This window comes from Balaenoptera acutorostrata, chromosome X (assembly GCF_949987535.1).
Source record: "Balaenoptera acutorostrata chromosome X, mBalAcu1.1, whole genome shotgun sequence".
In the NCBI taxonomy this organism is placed as follows: Eukaryota; Metazoa; Chordata; class Mammalia; order Artiodactyla; family Balaenopteridae; genus Balaenoptera; species Balaenoptera acutorostrata.
In genome coordinates this window covers 20,720,885-20,746,162 of record NC_080085.1, presented here as the reverse complement: position 1 = coordinate 20,746,162, position 25,278 = coordinate 20,720,885, and the positions used below count along the sequence as shown (strand labels likewise).

Below are 25,278 nucleotides of genomic sequence, written 5' to 3'. Positions count from 1 at the left end.
GCAGAGAAAATTTTTTAGTAACCTCAGTTTCTTGATTATCAATATTTTAAGGGTATCTGCTTCATCTCTGGTAATTTAAAAAATTTTTATGTATTTCCAGAGAAGCATCCATTTCCTTTCACCATATTAAATTTTTCTAGAAATAGAATTTCAGAAGTTTTATGGGAGTGCAGCTATTTGCATACTCTTATTAAAAGAAAAATTCTTTTTTTGCTCTGCAAAAACCAAAAACACACACACACATCATCATCATCATCATCATCTTTGGAGGTTACATACAAAAGTGAAATAGTAGAGCAAGCTTTCTAGGTCAACCTGGAAATCATTTGGAAGATGTCAAAGCTACTGTCCTGATGCCCCCCATTCCTCTGAGATGAACTTTATAATTTATCAGAGTGGTACACAGCATTCTCTCTTACAAAAAGGGTAACTCTGGCTGTGTTGAGAACAGACCGCAGTGGGGCAAGTGTGGAAGTGAGGAGTTGTTACAGGGCTATTCTAGGTGAGAGCCACTGGTGGCTTGGACTAGGACAGTAGCAGTGCAGATGGTGAGAACTGGTCAGATTCTGAAAACACCTTAACAGGAGAGCCAACAGGATTTACATATACAGTGTACTTTCATCAATAACCTCGCATTACAGGCAGATTCTCAACCAGGTACAACTTTTGCTGAGAATCACTGTTCTATGAAAACAAGGCCCACTGTTTTCGTATTTGCGTATTCCCGTTTACACTAAGCACAGTGCTTTGCAAATTTGTTGAAATTCATGTGGATGTTTGAAATAGAAAAGACTTCTGGTTTCAGTTCTGACATGAGATTAATTACAATAAATTAGTGAACTTGGGTCTTATGTTACTCCAGAATTTCTGGTAGAAGGTGCTTACAAAACACATGGGGACATGTTAGACATAAAATTAATGATTGGATTAAAACCTTGTTTCATTTAAGTGTGTTCTACATGCTGTAACACAACCCTTCAAAGTCAAGCAAGTACGTAACATTAATATGTTTCCCCAAAACTTATAAACTTACGTTAACAACCAGAACCACAGCTTTTAAACTTCTACAAGGCAGCATGTCCAATGCCCAAAAGAGCACAAGGTTACAACTGTGGCATCAAGTCCCACATTAAATGAAAATTTAAGAAAAGCAAACAAGAGTATTATCAGACTACCAAACCTTAGTAAGATTCTGTTATTTGATACTCCTACTTCTCAACTCTCTAAGTTTGTTACTCAACACAGGGGAGCTTTAAAAATTAATGCCTGGGCTCCACCCAAAGCCAATTAAAATCAATATCTCTGTGGAGCATCTATCTTTTTTTAAGCTTCCCCAACAATTCTAATGTCAGCCAGAGTTAAGAACCACTGCTTTAACAGAATTTCATGAAACAAAAATTAACAAAAATTAAAATGCACAACACAGGAAAAGTGCAGGAACACGGAGAATAAGTTAAAAGTGAAAGGGCTCACCCTTTGCTGTATAACATTTTTTGCCTCCTGAAAGTTCCACAGATTACTAATATTAGAATCTACATCATAACCTTATCAATTAAGCAGTTAAGAAAAAACATAAAATAAGGCCTGGAAAGATCTTTGTTACTTAACTAAAATCATCTGGTGTTAACAGTACTTTCCAATGGGGGAAGGCTGTAGGGTTTTGGGCGTAAAGCAATGCAGAAACAATCGCAGGGCATCACAGGGAGAGGATGAGAACTTCGGGCTCTAGCTTCCTGTGTTCTAGTCCAGAAAAAAAGGGGAGAGAAAGGTGTGTCCATGGGAACAAGCCCTCATGCCTGAAAGGACAATTTTATTTGAACCTATTAATTTGTCACTCAAAGTTAAAAAGATAAAAGCAACATAAAATATGGGGTAAAGGGAAGTTGGTCTTCAAGAATTTGTCTTCAAGTTTTTACTGATAACAATAATCCTTCAAGCCTGGAGCTACTCAAAGACGAATCATGAAAAATAAGAAGAAAAATTTTATTTCAAACAGATTCAGTGGTATGTGTGCTACAGCAAAGGCTGGTTGTAGCAGTTTCCTTTCAAACCTGCACTGATGTATAAATTAGACATTATTTGGGAATGATTAATTTCTGGTAAAATGTAGATTCAATCCAACATTATGCCAATTTTTACATTTATTGTAGACCCTATTTTAGTACTAGAGGTTAAATTTTCATCACCAAAAAATGAGAATAACCTTACAGCTACTCCTAAGGTAATGAGCTGTGAAATTAATTCCTCACTATTGCTTTGAAAATATACCCCTAGGTTGTTAAGAGAAATTCCGACTTCATCCAAATCTGTTATTTAATTCTTCAGTCATCATCTACTGTTGGCTTGATTGTCACTCCTCTTCTTATTTGACCCCAACCAATTAAACTGCAAAATGAAAATAAAAGAAATCATGAACTTTATATCCATTTCATTATCATTACTACATAATCACATGACATAACTAGTTTTACTTGCCTATCTGCTAAATCTAAATTTGTTTCCAAAACCTGCTCCTTCAGAAAGCTCACACTATCTTCTTAGACCCAGAGAGATGGGCTCTAGCCAGAAGGAATGATAGGAAAAGCAAACAAAAAGGTGCTAGTACAAATATGCTCATCTTCACTCTTATCAAAATATACCTGCCCCTCAGAACCACTAATGAAGAACATTCCGGTCCGCCCAAGGAGCCACGCGGATACACAAACCACCTCAGTCTGATTTTATTTTTTTTAATTTCATTCTCTTTTCCTCTTTGAAAAATGTTTTTATGTTTTGTTCTGTTTTGTTTTTTAACCATTCACAGCACTTCAACAGATCACCATGGCTTGCTTTATCATGACTTTAGCTGGTAACGGAAATTAAGAGAAGACCTAGAGGACTAGATAATCTATAAACAGATTACTCTCAAGAGCAGAGGGATTTCTGCTCCTTCTCTCTTTCAATGTCTGCTCTAGTCACTGGTCAGGCCAGACTGCTACCTCAACTGTAACTTCTACAACAGAACTTACCTAAGCATGGGTTAAAAACAACAAATCTAAAGAATATAAGGATCATTCAGATGCTTTCATTTCTTTTAACATACTTGTTAATTTTTAAGCAACATATAAAATTTCATTTGGATAGAATCCTCTTACAATATTAGTAGACAGGGACCTCACTGGTGGTCCAGTGGCTAAGACTCTGCACTCCCAATGCAGGGGGACCGGGTTCAATCCCTGGTCAAGGAACTAGATCCCACATGCTGCAACTAAGAGTTCGCGTGCCACAACTAAAGCTCCCGCACGCAGCAAAGAAGATCCTGTGTGCCACAACTAAGACCCGGCGCAGCCAAATAAATAAATAAATATTAAAAAAAATAGTACACAGACACAAAAAGATCATTCCTTTCTTTTAAAATACACTGTAAATCAGTATGTCTATAACAGCAAATAGTATAATCACACAAGAGAGTAAAATCAAGCAGGCATAAATCACCACAAAGCAGAAATGATTTACTTAAAAGAGAACAAAAAGTTTAACTCTAAATTAGAGAGTAATAATTCATATCTTCTGAACAGTAAATGGTGAAAGACCATCCTGAGGCACTGTACCAGGGAAGCCTTAATAAGGGAGGTAGGTAATGAGAAAAAAACAAAGCCAAGGGTGATTTGAGTAATTATGGCGACAATCAGGACACAGAACGGTCTAATTTAGAGGGTTTATATGAGACAAAGCAGGAGAAACTTAAAATTCGTTCAAGCAGGCTTCCAGAAAGGTCCTGAATATCAGAAAGTAGTGGGAAGCTACTAAAAATTACTGAGTACAGCATGAAAAAATGTTTTACGAAGATTAATTCTGACTGAGTGCTTAAGTAACAGTGGAAGAGGCAAATTAGGAATCTTTTGCAATAACTTTTATGTGTGAAATGATGGTGGTATGGGCTATAATGAGGTCACACAGAATAGAAAGGAAAGAGTAGATTCAGTAACTAACCAGGAAAAGAGAAAAGAGACAGGAGTCAACAATATGTGCATGTTTCCTAGCTCTATCCACTCGAAGCGCCCTGAAGCAACAGCACCTTAGGAGCAACAAGCACACCTAGCACCCGTATCTGCATTTCTAATACCATTTCCTACTAAGAGGAACCAGGGCCCCCTCAGGAGAAATGACCAATTCTAAACTGGAGCAGGGGAGAGGTACAAGATGATTCCAGAACATCTTGTGCCACAAAGTAAGGAACTGTCAAAAAAACAAAAACAAAAACAAACCCAATGGGGAAATATTGAGGCTTGCGCAAGTCCCAACCTGTCCATGGGGTTGCTATCTGCTTCGTAAAACAAAGCAGAGGGTTTGTCTTCTAAGAAAAGTCATCTTCTCTGAAAAAGCCTCTTATGTAGTTGGCTTTGGCATCTTCCCAAGGTAGGAGGGCAGGGACTGATTCTGGGTTTTCAGTTGAGGTAGAGAAGACAGTGGCTATTACCAGAAAGTCCAGAGTGGGATGTAGTTACCTCCAGAATGCATCACTGCTAACCTAGCCTGGGTTTCATGACAGTCATAGAAATGGATTCCTTAATAAAATAATAGGGTAAAAAAAAAAAGGGGAAATGTCAAAAGGACATAGGAGTCACTTAAAGGGTCTCTACTGGACAAATCCTCGACAATTTGGGTATCAAAATAAATAAGAACAGGTTATCACCTCACACCAGTCAGAATGGGCATCATCAGAAAATCTACAAACAACAAATGCTGGAGAGGGTGTGGAGAAAAGGGAACCCCCTTGCACTGTTGGTGGGAATGTAAATTGATACAGCCACTACAGAGAACAGTATGGAGGTTCCTTAAAAAACTAAAAATAGAACATACGACCCAGCAATCCCACTACTGGGCATATACCTGAGAAAACCATAATTTAAAGAGTCATGTACCACAATGTTCATTGCAGCACTATTTACAATAGCCAGGACATGGAAGCAACCTAAGTGCCCATTGACAGACGAATGGATAAAGATGTGGTACATATATACAATGGAATATTACTCAGCCATAAACAGGAACGAAATTGGGTCATTCGTAGAGACACGGATGGATCTAGAGACTGTCATACAGAGTGAAGTAAGTCAGAAAAACAAATACGTATATTAACGCATATAGGTGTAACCTAGAAAAATGGTACAGATGAACTGGTTTGCAGGGCAGAAGTAGAGACACAGATGGAGAGAACAAACTTGGCAGGGAGGGGAGGTGGTGGTGGGATGAATTGGGAGATTGGGATTGACAAATATACACTAATAGTATAAAATGAATAACTAATAAGAATCTGCTGTATAAAAAATAAATAAAATTCAAAAATTCAAAATAAATAAATAAGAACAGTAATGAATCATAACCTACTGAATAAAATAGGATGCCATGAGTGCGTATTATAACTAGATAAGTAAATAACGGGGCAGAAAGAATGACAAATGATAAATGAGGAGTGGTGGAGTTGGGGGATGGGGATCACCATTTTGTAAACACCATAATCAAGCTCAATTCAGACAAAAATCATCAGTGGATGCTAAATCCAGCGGGGTGGGATTTGATGAGGAGCAGGCTATTTGCATAGAGTCTCCCCACAGAACGCTTATTTGCAAGGGTACAAAGAGTAACCATATAGTGGAGAAACTGGCTAACACCTTGACTGCGTGATCAAAATTAACCTCAACAAGGAGGAATCAGATATCGTGTGTCTCTGGCTGTGACTCCCTAAGGAGAGACATCACCACCTACACGGAAGTATTCCAACCAAGAATACATAACCTGAACCTAATCTTAGGAAACACCAAGTAAACCCAAACTGAGGAGCAGTCTAGAAAGGAACTAGCTTGTACTCTTCAAAATTGCCAATGACAAGACAAAGAAAGGCTGAGGAGGGATTCCCTGGTGGCACAGTGGTTGAGAATCTGCCTGCCAATGCAGGGGACACGGGTTCGAGCCCTGGTCTCGGAAGATCCCACATGCCACGGAGCAGCTAGGCCGGTGAGCCACAGCTACTGAGCCTGCGCGTCTGGAGCCTGTGCTCCGCAACAAGAGAGGCCACGATAGTGAGAGGCCCGCGCACCGCGATGAAGAGTGGCCCCCACTTGCCGCAACTAGAGAAAGCCCTCACACAGAAACGAAGACCCAACACAGCCAAAAATAAATAAATAAATAAATTAATTAATTAATTAAAAAGAAAGAAAGAAAGGCTGAGGAAGTTCCAGATTAGAGATCAAGAGACATGAAAACTAAATGCAATGCATGATCCTAGATGGAGGACACAGAGGACATTACTGGAAGAAGTGATAAAACTGGAAAAGACTGTAGATTTCAGTATTTTAACAATGTTAAACTTGTTAAGTGGTTATATAAGAGAATATCCTTGTTTTTAGGAAATATACACCAAAGTATGAAGACATCAAGGGGCAACCTATTCCTCAAACGGTTCAGAAAAAGATAAGGGAGATATTAAACCTAAGTTCACTGGTTTTTGCATAGGCTGTGTCTATCACAAATCAGGCCTAGAAACACAGATTTCGAAGTCATTCGAATAAACAGTTGAGAGTTGAAACCACAGTACAGTAACTGTTGCGTTCAAGGTAAAGTGTGTTTGTGCGTGTGTTAAGAAAACTGATTCTGTCTTTTTTATTAGATACTGACAAAGGCTAATAAACTTACCGCCAGTGTTTCTCAACTCTTCGGCTAAGTGCAATTTTTTCTCCTACTTCTGTGCACACAGGATTAGTCAAAACGATTTTGCCCAAATCAGCCTTGACTGCACTAACTCTTCCTCCTGTCGACAGGGATCCTATGTTCACCATAAGCACTTCATTCTTAGACAGCTTTTGCACCTAGGGAAATCAAGGGGGGAAAAATAAACCCCAAAATCAAGAAAATGCTTTCCAAATAACTGCTTATTTTCCTACAACCTTGCCAACAAAAGATGTCAGCAATTTTCTATCTCTGCCAACCTGATCTCAGTAAGACTTTTTAAAAAAGTCACATGGATAATAGGAATTATCATGTCATACATGACGTACTGTTTCCTGTTTTGTTTTACTTTGAACTGACTGCCATACAGAAGTTCTCAATTTTCAGGAAGTCAAATTTATCTACCTCTTCTTTTTTCTTAATCCCATGTTAGCTGAAAACAAATGAACCTCAAAACTGGTCTTAATTTCACTGTCACTTTTTTTGGAACAGGAATTACAGAAAGCACTTACTTTTGCTGCTTTCTTGTCTCCTTCAGTGCGTACACCTAGAAGCCGTCTAAGCAGGAAATAGGAAATTTCCAGTTCTGTGAAGATCTCAGGTAAAGCTCCAACTGCACCAAGTACCTGCCCCACCATTCTGTCAGCCCGGCACAAAGTGGGGTCAATTTTTGTTCCAACTCCTAATACAAAATAAGATATATATTTTATTGTTCAACATTTTATTTCCTATAAAGCTGTTTACCCAAAAAACTTAGTCAAACAACTACAGCATATACTTATACATTTTAATACACACTTATATTTTCATACTCATGTATTAGCTACATAGATGTGACAAAATACCTGTTTTATCTGAAGAAACAGAACTGTAAACTCATGGGTTAGTTGAGCATTTGAGAACAGAAAGATTCTCTTGATTTAAATTCTAAGCAAAGGACAAACAGAGCTAAGAGCCTAACTCAAAAATGAGCCTGAATATCCTTAATGAAGGTTGAAAAGATACGAAATTCATAATGAGTAGTTTTCAGGATATTTGCCTGCCATTTCTCCCCTGGAAGGCTGATCAAAAAGATAGCTTAAAGACTTTATATGATTCCTGGGATCCCCTCCAAAATATTTTAGCTGTATGTCTTTCAAGGAGAAGAGGGAAGAAGATACAAAGATGAGGCAAGAATAGTAAAGTACTGGGAATTCCTGGCAGTCCAGTGGTTAGGAGTTGGTGCTCTCACTGCCGTGAGCCCAGGTTCCGGGGAACTAATATCCCGCAAACCGTGCAGCGTGGCCAAAGTAAAAGAAAAAGAGTGGTAAAGTATTAACTGTTGAACCTGGGTGGCGGCTACATGACCACACATTACACTACATTACACTAATCTACTTTTATGTTTGAAAAGTTCCATAAGTTAAATTTTAGAAGTCTCCAGAGTTTCCTTGTTTACAAAACAAACAAAAAGGATAAAATTATACACGGTAAACTCCTAATTACAAGATACAATAGAAAAATGAATTATATAGCTAAACACCAGAGAACAAAAAGACAAACTCCTTCACCAAATGTTTTCTTCTTTAATCCAAAAGTTATAATACCTCTAATTCTCACTGTACCTTGCCTTTTTCTGGGTATCTGGTAATACACTATTGTATGAGATCAGAAGATCCATAAATTATCTCAGTAATTCCAACATTACGGAAGTTATCTTCTTTAATTCCCACCTCAGTGTAACTATGATCTGACATGATTCAGCTGACATTTGTGGGTAACTCTCCATTTGCAAAACATACATTAAAAAAAACAAAAACAAAAACAAAAAACCACCACCACTCTACCCCCAAAACCATGTAGGCTAAAAAAAAAAGTATAGTTAGGTATTTTAAATGATAGGACATAAAACTTACTTTGTTACTGCTAAAAAGGAGCTGCTTTAAAAACTAAACCAAAATTCTACTTTATGTTTAAAAATAATTTTTACAAACACATGAAACCATCTTATGACCTAAAATCAACAGCTTAACCACATATGTTCCTCTACCCCATTCAATTATTAAACATCAAATTAAAAATCTATAATATATAATAATAAAAATCCATAATATATCTTTATGAGTAATATGTTTCTCATGAAAAGTACCATGAATATCCACAAATTAAAAACGTAGGGATGAGAGAAAAATCTTTACCAATAAGACCTCCTGGAGCAGCATACTGAAGATCATTATGCTCTGCGAAAAGTGATACAATTTTGGAAAAGATGGGTTTACACATGAGCTTTCCTTCACTATCTTTGGAAACAATACCAGGTCTGACTTCTATCTCCTGGCCCACCTGTAAAAATGTAAATTAGTGATTAGAATTTGTGGGACAACACAATTTCCATTACATACAAAAAGTCTTAACAGGAAGAAAACAAAACTGAAAAGCAATCCTTTCTCTATTTCAAAGATCACTATTTAAAAAAAAAGATGTGGGAGAGATCTTCAAAACCAGAACCATCCAAATGTTTCAAACTACCTACCACACAGGCCTATCACCATATAAAATGTGCTCCATATTCATAGAAGCCTATCAAGTTAGAGGTCAAACACACTCAAAAGATATAATAGTAAACAAAGAAGTCTATATCAAGTACTAGACACCATGAAGAAAAAAATTATTTTTCAATTTGGAGTGTTCATACTATTTTCCTAATTAAGACAAGAGAAAAACAAACAAAATAAAAGCACAACAACCAAAACCTAGTTTACCTTTAATACTCCTTTTAGAATACTACCACCAGCTACACCCCCCTTAAGGTCATCAACTTCACAGCCAGGTTTGTTGACATCAAAGGATCTAATAACTAAAAAAAAACAAAACAAATTAAAGCCAATTCTATTCACTTTAACTTCAGAAAAATTTGATTAAGTTAACTTCTCTAAAATAGTAGACACATAAGACTTATACAAGGGGGACTTCGTGACAAAATCTAATATTATTCCAACTAAGTATACTGCAACCTTAATTACGATGGAAAAAGTGGAAATAACTTAAAAGTTCATTGATAGGAGGCATATTATGGTACACCCAGAGTATGGAGTATCATGCAGCTATTAAAAAAGAATGTTAGAGCACATGTAATGATGTGGAAGCATAACCTTCATATACTGTTAAGGAAAAAAAAAAAACTAGTTATGCATAGTATGATCCCACTTCCACAAACAAAAACTAAAACAAGAAATGTGTATATGTTTATACATGATGATATGAACAAAGAGAAAGGTGCGGGAATAGTACACACCAACTGTTTACTTTGGTTACTTCAGGGCTAAGGGGCGAGGCAGGGAGATTGTAGACCTTTTTCTTCTTATACCTCTATATTATATGATTTCTGCATTAAAAATGTAGTTTTAAAACTTCAAAACAACCCTAGGATTGGACTTCCCTGGTGGCGCAGTGGTTAAGAATCTACCTGCCAATGCAGGGGACAAGGGTTCGATCCCTGGTCTGGGAAGATCCCACATGCCACGGAACAACTAAGCCCATGCGCCACAACTACTGAGCCTGCGCTCTAGAGCCCACGAGCCACAACTACTGAGCCCACGAGCCACAACTACTGAGCCGGCGCGCCTAGAGCCCGTGCACCACAACGAAGAGTAGCCCCGGCTCGCCGCAACTGGAGAAAGCCCATGCACAGCAACAAAGACCCAACACAGCCAAAAGATAAATTAATTAATTAATTAATTTAAAAAAACCAAAAAACCCCACAACCCTAGAACTATGTGACCTGCACTTCAGTCCTGAGAGCAGTGATCATTAACAAGGGGTACACATCACAATCACCCAAAAGAACCCTTCCCACAACACACAGAGGGGGGGCCTGGATGAAGGGAGGGGTTCAAATGTCCATTTTGAAAAGGCTCCTATATCTATGTAGAAATCACGAGTTTAGATGATCAAATTATACCAATATTGGTATATGAACTTAAATAAGTTGAAAGAGATGAAAATCTTCATTAATGGTACAATGAAATAATTTATATGGAAATTCTAATATCCTGTTCCTGACTAAAACATAATTCCATACAGAATAATGCATTACTCCATCTCAATCACGTAACATATCACATACCAAGCACAAAAAGACTAAAAGTTCCTTCTGTATTCAAAACTTTCTCTCACCAGTAATGCAATCTAGCACTGCTAATACAATCTCAGAATTAACTGAGTTCAAAAAAAATTTTATGGAGATTGTAATTTATTATCACCTCTGCAGAAATCATTGCTGATTCCCTTAAAGAGGAATCACCAATGTGGAAAAGATCAGACAAAATCCTATCACTTACCAATAAGTCGGGGTTCTGAAGTAAAGTCTCTTGGGGGTACTGGAATTTTCTTTACTATGTACTCACAGACAACTTCAATATTGTATTTTAGCTGAGCAGAAATTGGAATAATAGGAGCTCCTTCTGCTACTGTACCTATAAGACAAAATTCAGAAAGATCAAAATTCTTCAGTTTTACAGAACTTGTTCTTTACATATTATAGGAAACAGTTAAGATTACTAAAATAGATGCCTAAACATCCCCACACAAATGCCAGCAACAGGTAGAAAATGATAATTCTTTTTAGAAAAGTGCCAGTATTCTATGTTTGTTTTTGCTCCTGAAAATGAATACTATTGCATTTAAGGGAAAAAAAAGTCAAAATATATTAATAGATATATTTAATACACCAAAATGATAAAACTGCTCAAAAGAACAAAATACTAACACTTCTGGAAAGAGCACTTTACTAGTTGAAAGATTTCTAATAACATGTAATTAACTTCCCAATAAATGGCAAGATAAAATTATAGACTCTGCTAATCAAAGACTGATGGCATATATAGTATTTGCTCCTTATTAATTAAATGTCAAACAGGCTGGTGAAAGAAACGGACCAAACACAATGATATTTTAATCAAAATGATTTATTCTTTTTTGTTATGAGAGAACTGGGTGCATAGGAAATCAACCTTTCTAACAAGAAAAACAAGGCTAAGAGAGGATCAAATGTCAATAATAAGATGTCTTCCCTGAAATGAAAAACACTATGCTGTTAGAGGAAAGGAACACTAAAAGATAAAATAAATCATTGTCAGTTTCAATTCTAAAAGTAGCTACTCAGTAAGAACAGTGTAAGACTGAAGTTTTTTTTTTATGGATTTTTTTTAAATTAATTAAATTTTTTGGCCATGCCACGTGGCTTGCGGGATCTTAGTTCCCCGACCAGGGATTGAACCCACTCCCTCAGCAGTGAAAGTGCAGAATCCTAACCACTGGACCGCCAGGGAATTCCGAAGACTTAAGGTTTTTTGGTTTTTTTTTTTTAAATGCTTTCGTTTATTTTACTATCACTGAGGAGGATTTTTATTAGATATTATGGCTTCTTACCTTGTACAAATGCAAGGATCTGTTCATACTGTTCTTTAGCCTGGCTTTCTTTTACCAAATCAATTTTATTTTGTAGAATCAAAATATGCTTCAGTTTCATGATTTCTATAGCAGCCAGGTGTTCAGAAGTCTGGGGCTGAGGACAAGACTCATTACCAGCTAAATGATAAAGAATAAAAAAAATGCATGAGAATTAGCTAGAAATATTTGCCAGAATAGGCAAATCCATAAGAGACAGAAGGCAGGTTAGTGGTTGCCAGGGACTGAGGGAAAGGGGGATCAGAGTGATTGCTTAATGGGCACAGGGTTTCCTTTTGGGGTGATGAAAATGTTACAAAACTAGACAGTGCTGACACTTGTAGAACACTGTGAATGTACTTAATATCACTGAATTGTATACTTTAAATGGCTAAAATGCTAAATTTTGTGTTATGTGTATTGTACTACCAAAAAAACACTAGCTGACATCTAAAAAAGGAAACGCTTGAATGCCCTAGCCCTACTCAAGGCAAAAGTCCTGGATCGTTGCCGAGCATCCACCTTTGCCCCTGCTTCAGCCACTGTGTCTGGATTCACTGGAGCCTCCTGATCATTTGGCTCTCTTCCCTGGTCCTAAGCCAAAAGCTTGGAATCCACAAGTTTAGCATCTCAGGGTCTGCCCTTAGCTTTTGCTCAGGCATAAGGAAGAGCCCTCTGGCTCTGTCTAGTCTTAGAGACGTTCTGGCCCAGTCAAGCTCCTGAGAGGCAGAGAGTAATTAAGGGAAGACACTTAACACAGTCCATGAATTTCAGCTACTATCAGAGGCTACTCCCTAACAAACCGAGGGAAGAACACTAAAAACAACCATTGGTATTATAAAGAAATAGGTATGTTTTTTGGGCACCTTAATGACCATCCTAAGTGATGATGTTCAGGTGTCCTGTACTATATACACTCGGCACACTTTTAAAAATTATATCCCATAGCAACAAAATCTCTTGACAGCTCACATAAGGAAGGTGGCACAACACCAGCCTTGAAAACCCCAATTCATCTAGACTTCAGCACTTATTATGAGATTTGCATCTAAATAAAACCATTTTACACCAGTGTTGCAGTAGACAACTCAAAGATGCACACACAAAAATAATACATGCACTTTTACATGTAAATATAAAACTAATAAATCATTTCATGTGATCTAAGGGGAGAAAATGCTATTGATTTTTTCAAATATATACTACCAAAAGAATTCTCACAAGACATCTGCCCTAAGTCTATCTTTAGTATTTTGTGATAGCTGGTAGACAAGGATATCATCCTGGTTGACATGTTAGTTCCCATTTCCGTCACCTTTAGGTACTGGATGTGGCCCTTAAAGGCCTTAGTTTCCCTTTAAATAGTCCATTTTGGATTTGCTCCACAATGATTTGTCCAAACCAGTTCTGACGTATTTACCTATCAACAGAAGAGCTGCATCCATCACTGCGGCACCATTCAGCATAGTAGCCATCAAAATATCGTGGCCAGGACAGTCAACAAAGGAAACATGTCTAACAATTAAAAAACAGCAATCAGTCCTAAGACCAATCAATACTTCAACATTTGAGTTACAGATTTCCTAAAATTAAATCCCTTTGAATACAGAATATGAATATTACATATAAATATGAAATAAGAATATGGAAATAATTCTTATTTCTGTAAAGTCAAGTGGTTACAGGACTTGGTGTTTCTAGACCTTAGAAATAAGATTACCTACTGGCTCAATTATACTTCAAAAACAAACAAACAAAAAAACTCATAGAAAAAGAGATGAGATTTGTGGTTACCCGATATGTGGTTACCAGAGGTGGGAGATGGAGGGAGGAGGAATCGAATGAAAGCAGTCAAAAGGTACACACTTTCAGTTATAAGATAAATAAGTACTAGAAATATGACGTACAATATGATAAATATAGTTAACACCACTGTTTGTTATATATGAAAGTTAACAGAATAAATCATAAGAGTTCTCATCATAAGGGAAAAATTTTTTTTCTACTCATTTAAGTTTATATGAGATGATGGATGTTCACTAAACTTATTGTGATCATCATTTCACGACGTATGTAGGTCAAGCCATTATGCTGTATACCTTAAGCTTATACAGTGCTATATGTCAATTATATCTCAATAAAACTGGAGGGAAAAAATAAAATATGAAAAGAACAACAACAAAAATTACCTACTGGCTGAGAGTAAAATCGCTGCAGATGATTACAAAGCAAATTAAATTAGCTACGTGTAGAAATAACTGGATACAAAAACTCCCAAATCCAATCAAAGTGAATATGGTATAAAGTATATACTGGGAATGTCATTGATTTGAAAGCTAAACCAGTGTTAACAGAATGGGCAGTGCCATCTGAAAAAATTTGCCAAAAACTTCTCTAGCATCTTGAAAAGCTGGAATTGCCCATCTGAAGTGCAGATGGCAGCACCATTTAAACAAAATTCTGCTACTCATTCGGAATCATTATTTTTAATAATTGTATGCTCACACTCACGATCTAAAATAGGGGCAGCAGACTGGCCCACTGCCATAACCACTCATGCACATCATGTCTGCTTTCACAACACAAGAGCAGAAATGAGTAGGTGCAAAGAGAATCTATGGCCTGCAAAGCTGAAAATATTTACTATTGGGCCTTCTGCAGGAAAAGTCTGCTGATATCTGATAAGGGCCACAACTAGGGTGAGGCAAGTGAGCCACTCGCCCTAGGTGCAAAATTTAAGGGGGTGCCCAAAAAAATCCAGTAATCAAAACAATATTTAAATTTAATATTTAAAAAAATCAAAATTCATGCAAAAAATCCATGATGAACAAAATATCAAAAATTTAAATGAAAACAGGATCAGCAACAATGCCATGACAAAAGCAAATCAAACAAAAAACCCCAAGTGATAATGAAAAGCAAAACACTAGTAGTTTGAGCTGTCGGGGAACTAAGATCCCACAAGCTGCACAGTGGGGCCAAAAAAAATTTTTTTTAATTTAAAAATAAATAAATAATACTATTTATCTTGATTACCAAGGCCCTTTTTTTTTTTCTTTTTAAAGCTTCTCCCTCCTCTTAAACTTTGGGCTTCATTCGCCTCTCCCTAGTCCCAGCTCTGCCGCAATCTACAATTTCTTTGTGGAATATCCCCAACCCCCATAAACATCGCTGGTGGATGACAGTATCCTCTAATAAAGAATAAGTATACGCAATCATATTCAGAAAACAGATGGGTAACAAGCCCGTGTATTTAAAAAACGTGATTAAGAATGGCTTTGTCCTCCTCTAAGAAACAGAAACCACACTGTTTAAGAGAAATTTAGGAGGCCTGGCAAAAAGAATCCCTTAAATCCAATGAGCTGTGTTTCCCTCCATTTCATTCTGCTTATGTGATACTTTTCCTTTGGAGAACTTACATGTACATCTCTTAATATAGGTTTAAATACTTGACTTTTCAAATTATTGTCATTATGGACAAGAAAAACAAAATAATGCAAAAATAAAGCCATTCAACAATTAGGTTCACTGTTTAAAATCTCAGTTAAATATTTCAAAAAGCACAAATCACACAACAACAAAATATGAAGTGTAAAGTGTTTTTAGCAGAAAAGAGGTCACCTGACTAATTTGAAGTTCCCTTTGGTCCCTGGAATATCTGTAGGAAACTCATCGGGTGTACTACTTCCACAGGATCTATAACATTCTGGCCGAGGACAACTTGGGTCGTCAAGTTTATAAATCTAAAAGTTCCAATGAAAAAAAGACTTGGATTTGTTATCTGCACATTCAACAATTAAAGTTAGTTTCTAATTTCACTGTACACAGCTCACCTTAGCATTAGCATAGCCAAGTTTGATTGTAATATTTCTTTCTAGTTCATTTTTGAACCTGACAGTGTGAACTCCAGAAATAGCTTTTACAACCGTAGACTTCCCATGAGCTACATGACCAATTGTACCTATAGACAAAGTACAAAAAATTAACTCATGTGCATTCAGTTACACAACATATTTTTTCAGTTTTCGAGTAGAAAACCCAAAGCCATAACTCACTGTAAACATCAATGTAAAACCAATAGTGACTTCAATTTCTCCTCCTACACATCCTTGATTACAAAAAACTTACTCTGATACAGGACTGAGGAGAACTTTCCACGTAACCGACAACCTTGTTTTAAACCATACTCAGCATAATAAAAGCTACCCATCTTATGTTTTTACTCACAGAAAAGAATGCCTTCATTTAAAATAAACACTTGGTAAAAAGTACATGAAATCTTGTATATCAAGAAACTTTCCAGCATTTTCAGAGTGAAGTAAATAGGTATGAGGAGCCCTCACACAACAAAAAGGAATCCATGAAAACAAGAAAACAACTCAGGTATCATTACGGTAATGCTGTCAAGGGTAGCACATATCTTATAAGTTTTTAACAGCCTCATGGTAGAGCCTTACTTTTAACTAGGTTTTACTGTGTTGTTTGTGCAGACTCTCAAATACCCCAAATTTACAATCAGTCAACATAACTTCTCTGAAGTTCTATGTGCCAATTAAGAAAAAAAAATTATCTAGTTAATAATAGCTTATATATCAAACAAAACTTCCTCAAACTCTGCCTTTGCAATAACCCTGTGTGGCAAGTACAGTCGCGTTTCCCCCTCTTCTTTAAAATGCTACATGACTACAATCACCTTATGCTATTAAACTTTTCTTATGTATTTATCGCTTCTTCTCACCTAGTCTGTAAGCTAGGCACGGGCAACATGGGCTTCCCAAAAATATCTAGCAGGTGCTTGGCTCGCAAGAGCTGAACATCTATTTATTGAATATCTGCATCTTCATGTAATTCAGGTAATCACACAAAGGGAGAGGTTAAAATTAGTGGCCAGAGATCAATTAAGTCAGGTCTCCAAGTTATTCTTATCTTACCTATATTAATTGTGGCCTGTCTGCTGATAACTTCATGTGAAAGTGGCGTCAACTTGGTAACATCCTGCAATCGAACATTTTTATTTTAAATCGCTGTACATAAGACAAATCACAACTTTGACTTTACATTTGCTACCTACAGCTCTCCACCATTTGAATAGCCCTCTTCTACTTCTAAAGCGCTTTTTCTGTACAAGCAACCTTGGACTCTGATGACTGGGAAGCCCTAAAAGTCCTTCATCGTTACACACTGACTATGGGAGATGTGGAAGCTTGAGGTCCCCCAACCTTGAGAGCATTAGCACTAAGCACAGTGTAGATACTCCCTTCCCAGACCTTCCGAACTGAAAAGCCTTAATGACACTTAACACTGTGACTTTCCAGCCGAATCATTCGGGAGGCTCGGGGTCCCACGACCGCATAGCCTCATTCCCAGCTCGCATACTAGCAGAGGCGCATGGAGCGGCGCGAGCACGACTTACGGCGCCGGGCTCCGGGTCTCCCTCCTAACCCATGCTCCCGACAGCTCGGCACTGCCTCGTCTCAAAGCCTCCCGGAAGGCCCGGTCATCCCCACTCCTGAGCTCCTTCAGCATCCTGTCAGAGCGATGACTTACCAAAGTGTTGAGATCTTGCCGAGAAAGGTGCGGCTGCCCTAGAGTCACACCAGCCTCACCCCCCGCCATCTTGCCCGGAGAGGAAGGAAGTCGTCCGGGTGGCTGCCTGACCGTTCGCAAGCCCCCTTGTGCAGGGCTGGGCAGCGGAGGCGGGAGGGCCGACTAGGGCCCAGGCCTGGGAGAGGAGGATGGCCGGGGCAGCGGAGGCCTCACTGCTTGGACTTTTCTCCCCATGGATTTGTACAGTGCCTGCCGGCAGGCTGACTAAAAAACACAAGGCCAGTTTCAGGATCTATTCGCAGCAGACCTGTTGCATATTTGTGCAGGCAACGGTGAGGGCAGCCCTAAAAAAGGCCCCTTGCTAGGCGGGTGATGCAACCGACGCGCGCGCTGGGGAGGGTGTAGCCATTTCCGTTTCCCGTGGGGAGGGCCGAAAGAATTTCCCGAAACCTGGGATTCTTATCTGGGGTGTGAGGATAGGCACTGGGGATGTCCTTCTTTACCGATTTCTATAATTTAATAAGGCGAAATCAGCTCCGGGTCTGGCCGGGGCCCTTGGCCGGAAAGTGGCCGCGCACCGAGCGGGCGGTGGGGAGGGCGCCCTCACGCGGAGGTTTCGCGGCCCAGGGAGGGCAAAAGCAAAGTCTCTAACTTGTTCTCGGAGGGAGGTTTCTAGAGCCAGGGAGGTGGTCCATGGTGGCGCTAATGGAGCTAGCACTGGATAGAAGTTAGGTGTCGTGAGAGCGCCCCAATTTTTTTTTTTAAGTCGATCCGAATTTCCATCTCTATTTTCTTTACTCTTTCTTGTTTCTAAATATTCAGTGTACTTTTTCTGCAGCTAATGAAAAGTGAAGGTCTTCAAATGTCATGTTTGAGAGTACAGATAGTATTCAGTGGAAATTGGGAGTCATCAAATATGTTTTTTTTTATCCCAAGAACGTAAAACAATCTGTACATATTTTTTGTAAATCTTAAATGTAAGAAAGTATAGTTAAAAATCACCTGCTCTAAAATCAAATGTAAAATTATTCTTTGGGGATTTATTTTTTAAAACAGTGAAAAAAGCAAAGAGTAGTGAATATACTAAAGATATTTATAATCTCTGACTTATTTTAATATACTTGGAATTTTGTTTCTAGTAAGAGCTATTGCTTTCTTGTTTGACTTCCTGATTTTCAGTAAAATGTGCATATAATAACAAGAAACTATTCTGTATGAAAAAAACAAATCCGAGAAACCCCACTTCTTCACTGGAACGATTACCAATAAATCGGTATTTTAAAATTTAAAGATTTTTGAGACTTTCTTAACCCCTTTTTCGTCGTGTTAAAAAGAATTACAGTAAGTTTCATTTCTCGTCATGCATTTCTACACTTTACAAATTTTCTATCATGTACAGGTCTTCATTTCTAGCCAGAAAAAAATGTAAGGAGAAATGAGTAAGTATTTCAGTTACCTGTGGTCATTGAATACTTAAGCAAGATTAAAATTAATATATGTTTTCTATCAGAGAAAGACAAATACCATATGATATCACATATGCAGAATCTAAAATATGACAAATGAACTTATCTACGAAACAGAATCACAGACAGAGAACAGACTTCTGGTTGCCAAGGGGGAGGGAGAGTCGGGGAGGGATGGATTGGGAGTTTGGGATTAGCAGATGCAAACAATTATATACAGAATGGATAAACAACAAGGTCCTACTGTATAGCGCAGGGAACTATATTCAACATTCTGTGGTAAACCATAATGGAAAGGAATATGAAAAAGAATGTATATATAACTGAATCACTTTGCTGTACAGCAGAAATTAACACATTGTAAATCAACTATACTTCAATAAAATAAACATATTTTGTAAACATATGTTTACATATATAAAACATATATATATATATATATATATATATATATATATATATATGTTTTCTATCACACAAGTTTTGGGTACAACAGTTAACCTAAAATAGGAAGTTACATTTCAATAAATGCATTCATTGGTTAAGTGATGGTAGAAACTGTACAATATATTGTATTTGGGCGGAGGCATTTAGTTCCTAAATTTGAACAAATTTAACTTCTAAATTTATAAGTTCCTAAATTTCGAATTTATCTTACATTCTAAATAGTTATACCGTACCAGCCAATTCAGAAAACCCACTGAGGTAATAAAGATGTGGAATTAGTGGTGATGGTTACACAACTGCAAATATACTAAAAAACAGTGAATTGTACTGTTTAAAAGGGTGAATCTTATGGTATGTGAATTATATCTCAATAAAAAATATATAATTTGTTGGTAACAGTATATAATATGCTTCACTGTCAGAAACTTTTATTGGAAATAGAAATGTGACTGAAAATAATGCTATTAATAATAGTATTAACATTGGTTCCAACTTGGGGAATTCCCTGGCGGTCCAGTGGTTAGGATTCGGCGCTTTCACGGCCGGGGCCTGGGTTCAATCCCTGGTGGGGGAACTAAGATCCCACAAGCTGCAAGGCACGAGAAGAAAAAAAAAAAGTATACAATTCAATGCTTTTAAGTAAATTTACAGAGTTGTGCAACCATCACCACAATCCAGATTTTAAACATTTCCATCACCACAAAGAGATCCCTCATGTCAATCCCATTTGCAGTCAATCCCCGTATCCATCTCTGGCCCCAGGCAACCACCAGTGGTCTCTCTATATATAGATTTTATATAAATGGAATTTTATATAAATGGAATATACATTTTATATAAATGGAATCATACAATATGTGGTCTTTTGCTTCTGGCTTCTCTCACTTAGCATAATGATTTTGAGGTTCATCCATGTTGTAGCATCTATCAGTAGTAGTTCATGCCTTTCTATTGCTGAATATAATTCCACTTTATGGACCTACCGCTTTTGTTGATCCATTCACCAGTTGATGGATATTGGGATTGTTTCCACTTTTTGGGTGTTGTGAATAATATTGCTATGAACATTTGTGTACAAGTTTTTATGAGAACATATTTTCCTTTATGTTGGTAAATATCTAGTTGTGCATTTGCTGAGTCCTATGGTAAATGTATGTTTAACATCTTGAGGAACAGCCAAATTTTTCCAAAGTGGCTGCACTGTTTTACATTCCCAGCAGCAACATATGAGAGCTCCAGTTTCTCCACACCCTTGCCAATGCTCGATATTGTCTCTCCTTTTATTGTAGACATTCTAGTAGATGTGGTTTTAATTTGCATTTCTCTAATGACTATGTTGAATATCTTTTCATGTACTTAATAGCCATTCATATCTCTTCTTTGGTAAAATATTTAAACCCATTTTAAAATTGGGTTATCTTATTATTGAATTGCAAGAGTTCTTTATATATTCTGGATACAAGTCTTCATCAGATGCATGATTTGCAAATGTTTTCTCCCAGTCTGTAGCTTGTCTTTTCATTTTCTTAATGGTGTCTGTGAAGAACAAAAGTTTCTACCTTTGATGAAGTCCAATTTATTTCTTCTTTTATGAATCTTGCTTTCGGCGTCAAATTTAAGAACACTTTGCCTAACCCAAGGACACAAAGATTTACTCCTATGTTTTCTTTTTTTTAAATTAATTAATTTATTTTTATCTGTGGCTGCATTGGGTCTTCGTTTCTGCATGCGGGCTTTCTCTAGCTGTGGCGAGCGGGGGCTACTCTTCTCTGTGGTGTGTGGCTTCTCATTGCGGTGGCTTCTCTTGTTGCAGAGCACGGGCTCTAGGCGCGCGGGCTTCAGTAGTTGTGGCTCATGGGCTCTAGAACGCAGGCTCAGTAGTTGTGGCACACACAGTCTTAGTTGCTCCACAGCATGTGTGATCTTCCTGGACCAGGACTCGAACCCGTGTCCCCTGCATTGGCGGTAGATTCTTAACCATTGTGCCACCAGGGAAGTCCCCTACTCCCATGTTTTATTCTTAAAGGTTTATTGTTTCAGCTCTTACCTTTTGGGTCTGTGATCTATTTTGTGTATAGTGTGAGCTAAGGGTTTAACTCCATATTTTTGCCTGTTATCCAATTGTACCAGCACTATATATTGAAGACAATCCTTTTCCTATGGAATTGCCTTGGCACCTTTGTCAAAAATAAATTGACCAAGGACTTCCCAGGTGCTCCAGTGGCTAAGCCTCCGTGCTCCCAATGCAGGGGGCCCGGGTTTGATCCCTGGTTGGGGAACTAGATCCCACATGCCGCAACTAAGAATTCGCACGCCGCAACTGGAAAAAAAAAAAAAAAGATCCCACATGCCATAACAAAGATCCTGCATGCCGCAACTAAGACCCGGTGCAGCCAAATAAATATTTTTTAAAAAGAAATTGACCATAAAAATGTTTATTTCTGGACTCTCTATTCTGTTCCATTGATCTACATGTCTATCCTTATGCCAGTACCACAATGTCTTGATTTCTGTAGTTTTATAGTACATTCTGAATTTGGAATGTGTAAGTCCTTTAACTATGTTCTTTTTCAAAACTGGTTTGGCTCTTCTAGAGCCTTTGTATTTCCATATAAATTTCAGGATCAGCTTGTCAATTTCTGCAATAAAGCCTGCTAGGTTTTTGATAGGGATTTTATTTTTGGGGGGATTATATCTTTTTATTCCTTTGGATGCTCTCCTCTTCCTAAATACCCCCAAATTCTTAGCATATATTTCTTAGTAATAATAATATAAATAAATATTTACTGTTTACCAGGCATGGTGCTGAGTGGTTTACAGTCCTTATTGCATTTGTTCCTTACAATTACCCTTGGAGGACCCACCACCGATCCACCGACGGATTGCCGATCTGCCCAGCTCTCGCGTGCGCCATGTCTGGTTCCTCCAGCGTCGCCGCTATGAATAAAGTGGTTCAACAGCTCCGGCTGGAGGCCGGGCTCAACCGCGTGAAGGTTTCCCAGGCAGCTGCAGATTTGAAACAATTCTGTCTGCAGAAGGCTCAACATGACCCCCTGCTCACTGGAGTATCTTCAAGTACAAATCCCTTCAGACCTCAGAAAGTCTGTTCCTTTTTGTAGTAAAATGAATCTTTGCAAGGCTTTTTTTTTTTTTTTAAACAAGCATGTTTTAATGGGATTTTTTTGTTGTTGTTTTTTTAAATTTTTGGCTGTGCTGGGTCTTCGTTTCTGTGCGAGGGCTTTCTCTAGTTGCGGCAAGCGGGGGCCACTCTTCATCGCGGTGCGCGGGCCTCTCTTGTTGTGGAGCACAGGCTCCAGACGCGCAGGCTCAGTAACTGTGGCTCACGGGCCCAGTTGCTCCGCAGCATGTGGGACCTTCCCAGACCAGGGCTCGAACCCGTGTCCCCTGCATTGGCAGGCAGACTCTCAACCACTGCACCACCAGGGAAGCCCTCTTTGCAAGGCTTTTAAACCACTTTTCATAAACCGGTGAATATTCAAAGGAAAGCTAAATTTGAAGCCTGTACAAAAGGCTGTCTCTATAACACGTGCCATACTATACAAACTTCTACTTTTGTCAGTCTACCTCTCTGAATATTCATGAATTTCTGTTTCACAAGGGTAATTATTTTATATACACTGGTGGCAGCATACAATAAAATACTTAGTATAAAAAAAAAGAAAGAAAAACAATTACCCTTGGAGATTGTCCATATCCTTGGAAAGGTGAAATTAATTGACATGTACACACTGCTATATTTAAAATAGATAACCAACAAGGACCTACTATATAGCACATGGAACTCTGCTCAATATTCTGTAATAACTTAAATGGGGAAAGAATTTGAAATAGATACACGTCTATGTATAACTGAATCACTTTACTGTACACCTGAAACTAACACAACATTGTTTATCAACTATACTCCAATATAAAATAAAAAATTTTTAAAAATAAATTGCCCCAAGGCATAAAGCAAAAAAATGGAGGATCAAGGATTTGAACCCACGCAGTCAGACCCAGAACCCACATGTTGAAGCACCGTGCCGCAGTCTCCTGCACCGCTCTCTGGTGAAGCTGACCAAAGGGCCACAGGCACATGGTGTTTGCTTGTATAAGGAGAACACTTCTGATAGGGATTGTTTTAAATCTGTAGCTAATTTGAGGAAAATCACCATCTTCACAACCTTGAGACTTCCATTCCCAGAGGGCCATCCTGCCCCACTTACGTTTAGCATTCCAGTGTCCCTCCCAAGTCATGTTCCCAGGACAGCGGAAAGTTCAGCCGTCCTTTCAGCCAGGCCTGGGCCCCGGTTGTTCACATGTACCTCCCCTGCTTCCACTTCAGCTACCCCCGCCCCAAGCTGAAGAGGCCAGAACTGACTTACCTGAAGTCCCTCCGTGCCCTGTATTGACAAAGACATTTTGTCCCAAGACAGCTATGCATAGCTGTTTTTTTAAAGAACTTAGTTTTAGAACCAATAAATAACCTCAGAGCCTAGATTCAATCCCGTCTCTATCCTTAACCACAGTCCCCAAACCCTGAAGCTGTGCTCTAGCAACAGTAGTTACTGGAGGCTTTTCTTCACTTCTTTCATCAAGCAAACACCATATAGCAGCTCTTCATTGCTCCCACTCACCTCAACTCTGGCGTTCACACTTAGGATGTGTGTGTTTGCATGCACATCTACTGAAGTGCAGTATTGATGAATATGCGGCTTGTCTTGAGGCTTCTAAAGTATAGTGTTGCTTTTCATTGCTTCATAAAGAACATAAAAATGATTAACTTTAGGGGAGGATTTGTTCTTTTTAACATTTTCATTTACAAGGGGGTATTGTCTACATTGTGTTTCAAAGTAAATACATTTCATTAAAATGATGGCATTAATTTTATCTTTGACTGATAGTGGGTGTTTTAACAACTTACAGTACTTTTCTAGCCAGCTTAGCATACCACACTCTGTTTTACTCTGTCACTGGCTACTCCTTCTCTGTCTCCTTGACAGCTATCTTCTCCCAGATGACTCCCTAACGTTGGAGTGCCCCAGAGCCCAGCCCTTGCTCTACTTACCCTCAGCTCCTTGGTAATCTCCCAAACACCTCATGAATATGTGGCTTGCATGTTGAGGATTCTGAAACACAGTGTTATTTTTCATTAGCTTGTAAGGAGCACAAAAGTGGTGAATTTCTTTTAAAATTTTATTTTTTAGTGTTTTCATTTTCAAGGGGGCATTGTCTAGACCGCATTTCAAGGTAAATATTTTCAGTTAAAATGGACCTAGAGATTGTCATACTGAGTGAAGTAAGTCAGACAGAGAAAGACAAATATCACATGATATCGCTTATATTGTGGAATCTAAAAAAATGGTACAAATGAACTTATTTACAAAACAGAAATAGAGTCACAGATGTAGAAGACAAACTTATGGTTACCAAGGGGAAAGGGGGGGAGGGATAAATTGGGAGACTGGGATTGACACATACATACTGCTATATATAAAATAGATAACCAACAAAAACCTACTGTATAGCACAGGGAACTCTACTCAATACTCTGTAATGACCTATATGGGAAAAGAATCTAAAAAAGAGTAGATATATGTATAATTGATTCACTTTGCTGCACAGCAGAAACTAACACAACATTGTATTTTTTGTTTGTTTGTTTTTTGGCCGTGCCTCG

The 25,278-nt window shown here is 38.1% G+C and overlaps 2 protein-coding genes across 3 annotated transcripts; one reads left to right on the top strand and one right to left on the bottom strand.

Annotated features, from left to right (window-relative positions):
* Window positions 1-1,967: 1,967 nt before the first annotated feature.
* EIF2S3 (eukaryotic translation initiation factor 2 subunit gamma) lies at window positions 1,968-24,706 on the bottom strand. 2 transcript variants are annotated; one of them, XM_057537560.1, is made up of 13 exons: window positions 24,667-24,706; window positions 17,683-17,946; window positions 17,067-17,130; window positions 15,969-16,096; window positions 15,757-15,878; window positions 13,556-13,650; window positions 12,118-12,276; window positions 11,028-11,162; window positions 9,450-9,544; window positions 8,886-9,030; window positions 7,221-7,390; window positions 6,676-6,848; window positions 1,968-2,385 (listed from the first exon to the last, which is right to left on the bottom strand). In XM_057537560.1, the coding sequence occupies exons 2-13, from the start codon at window positions 17,749-17,751 to the stop codon at window positions 2,322-2,324; spliced, it is 1,419 nt and encodes a 472-aa protein (XP_057393543.1). In that variant the 5' UTR covers window positions 17,752-17,946; window positions 24,667-24,706; the 3' UTR covers window positions 1,968-2,321. The 2 variants fall into 2 exon arrangements, with proteins under 2 accessions (XP_057393543.1, XP_057393544.1); XM_057537561.1 differs by lacking the exon at window positions 24,667-24,706 and having other exon boundaries at window positions 17,683-17,952.
* Window positions 22,458-22,727, top strand: LOC114238276 (guanine nucleotide-binding protein G(I)/G(S)/G(O) subunit gamma-5-like). Its single transcript, XM_057537562.1, has one exon. The coding sequence runs from the start codon at window positions 22,508-22,510 to the stop codon at window positions 22,712-22,714; it is 207 nt and encodes a 68-aa protein (XP_057393545.1). The 5' UTR covers window positions 22,458-22,507; the 3' UTR covers window positions 22,715-22,727.
* Window positions 24,707-25,278: the final 572 nt, after the last annotated feature.

Excerpts from the sequence above, each read along its gene's own strand:
- LOC114238276 (XM_057537562.1), top strand. The coding sequence starts at position 22,508 with ATGTCTGGTTCCTCCAGCGTCGCCGCTATGAATAAAGTGGTTCAACAG.
- EIF2S3 (XM_057537560.1), bottom strand. The coding sequence starts at position 17,751 with ATGGCGGGGGGTGAGGCTGGTGTGACTCTAGGGCAGCCGCACCTTTCT. Across the intron at positions 17,131-17,682 it reads GGCAAGATCTCAACACTTTG|GATGTTACCAAGTTGACGCC; the intron begins GTAAGTCATCGC and ends GTTCGATTGCAG. Across the intron at positions 13,651-15,756 it reads GGGAACTTCAAATTAGTCAG|ACATGTTTCCTTTGTTGACT; the intron begins GTGACCTCTTTT and ends TTTAATTGTTAG.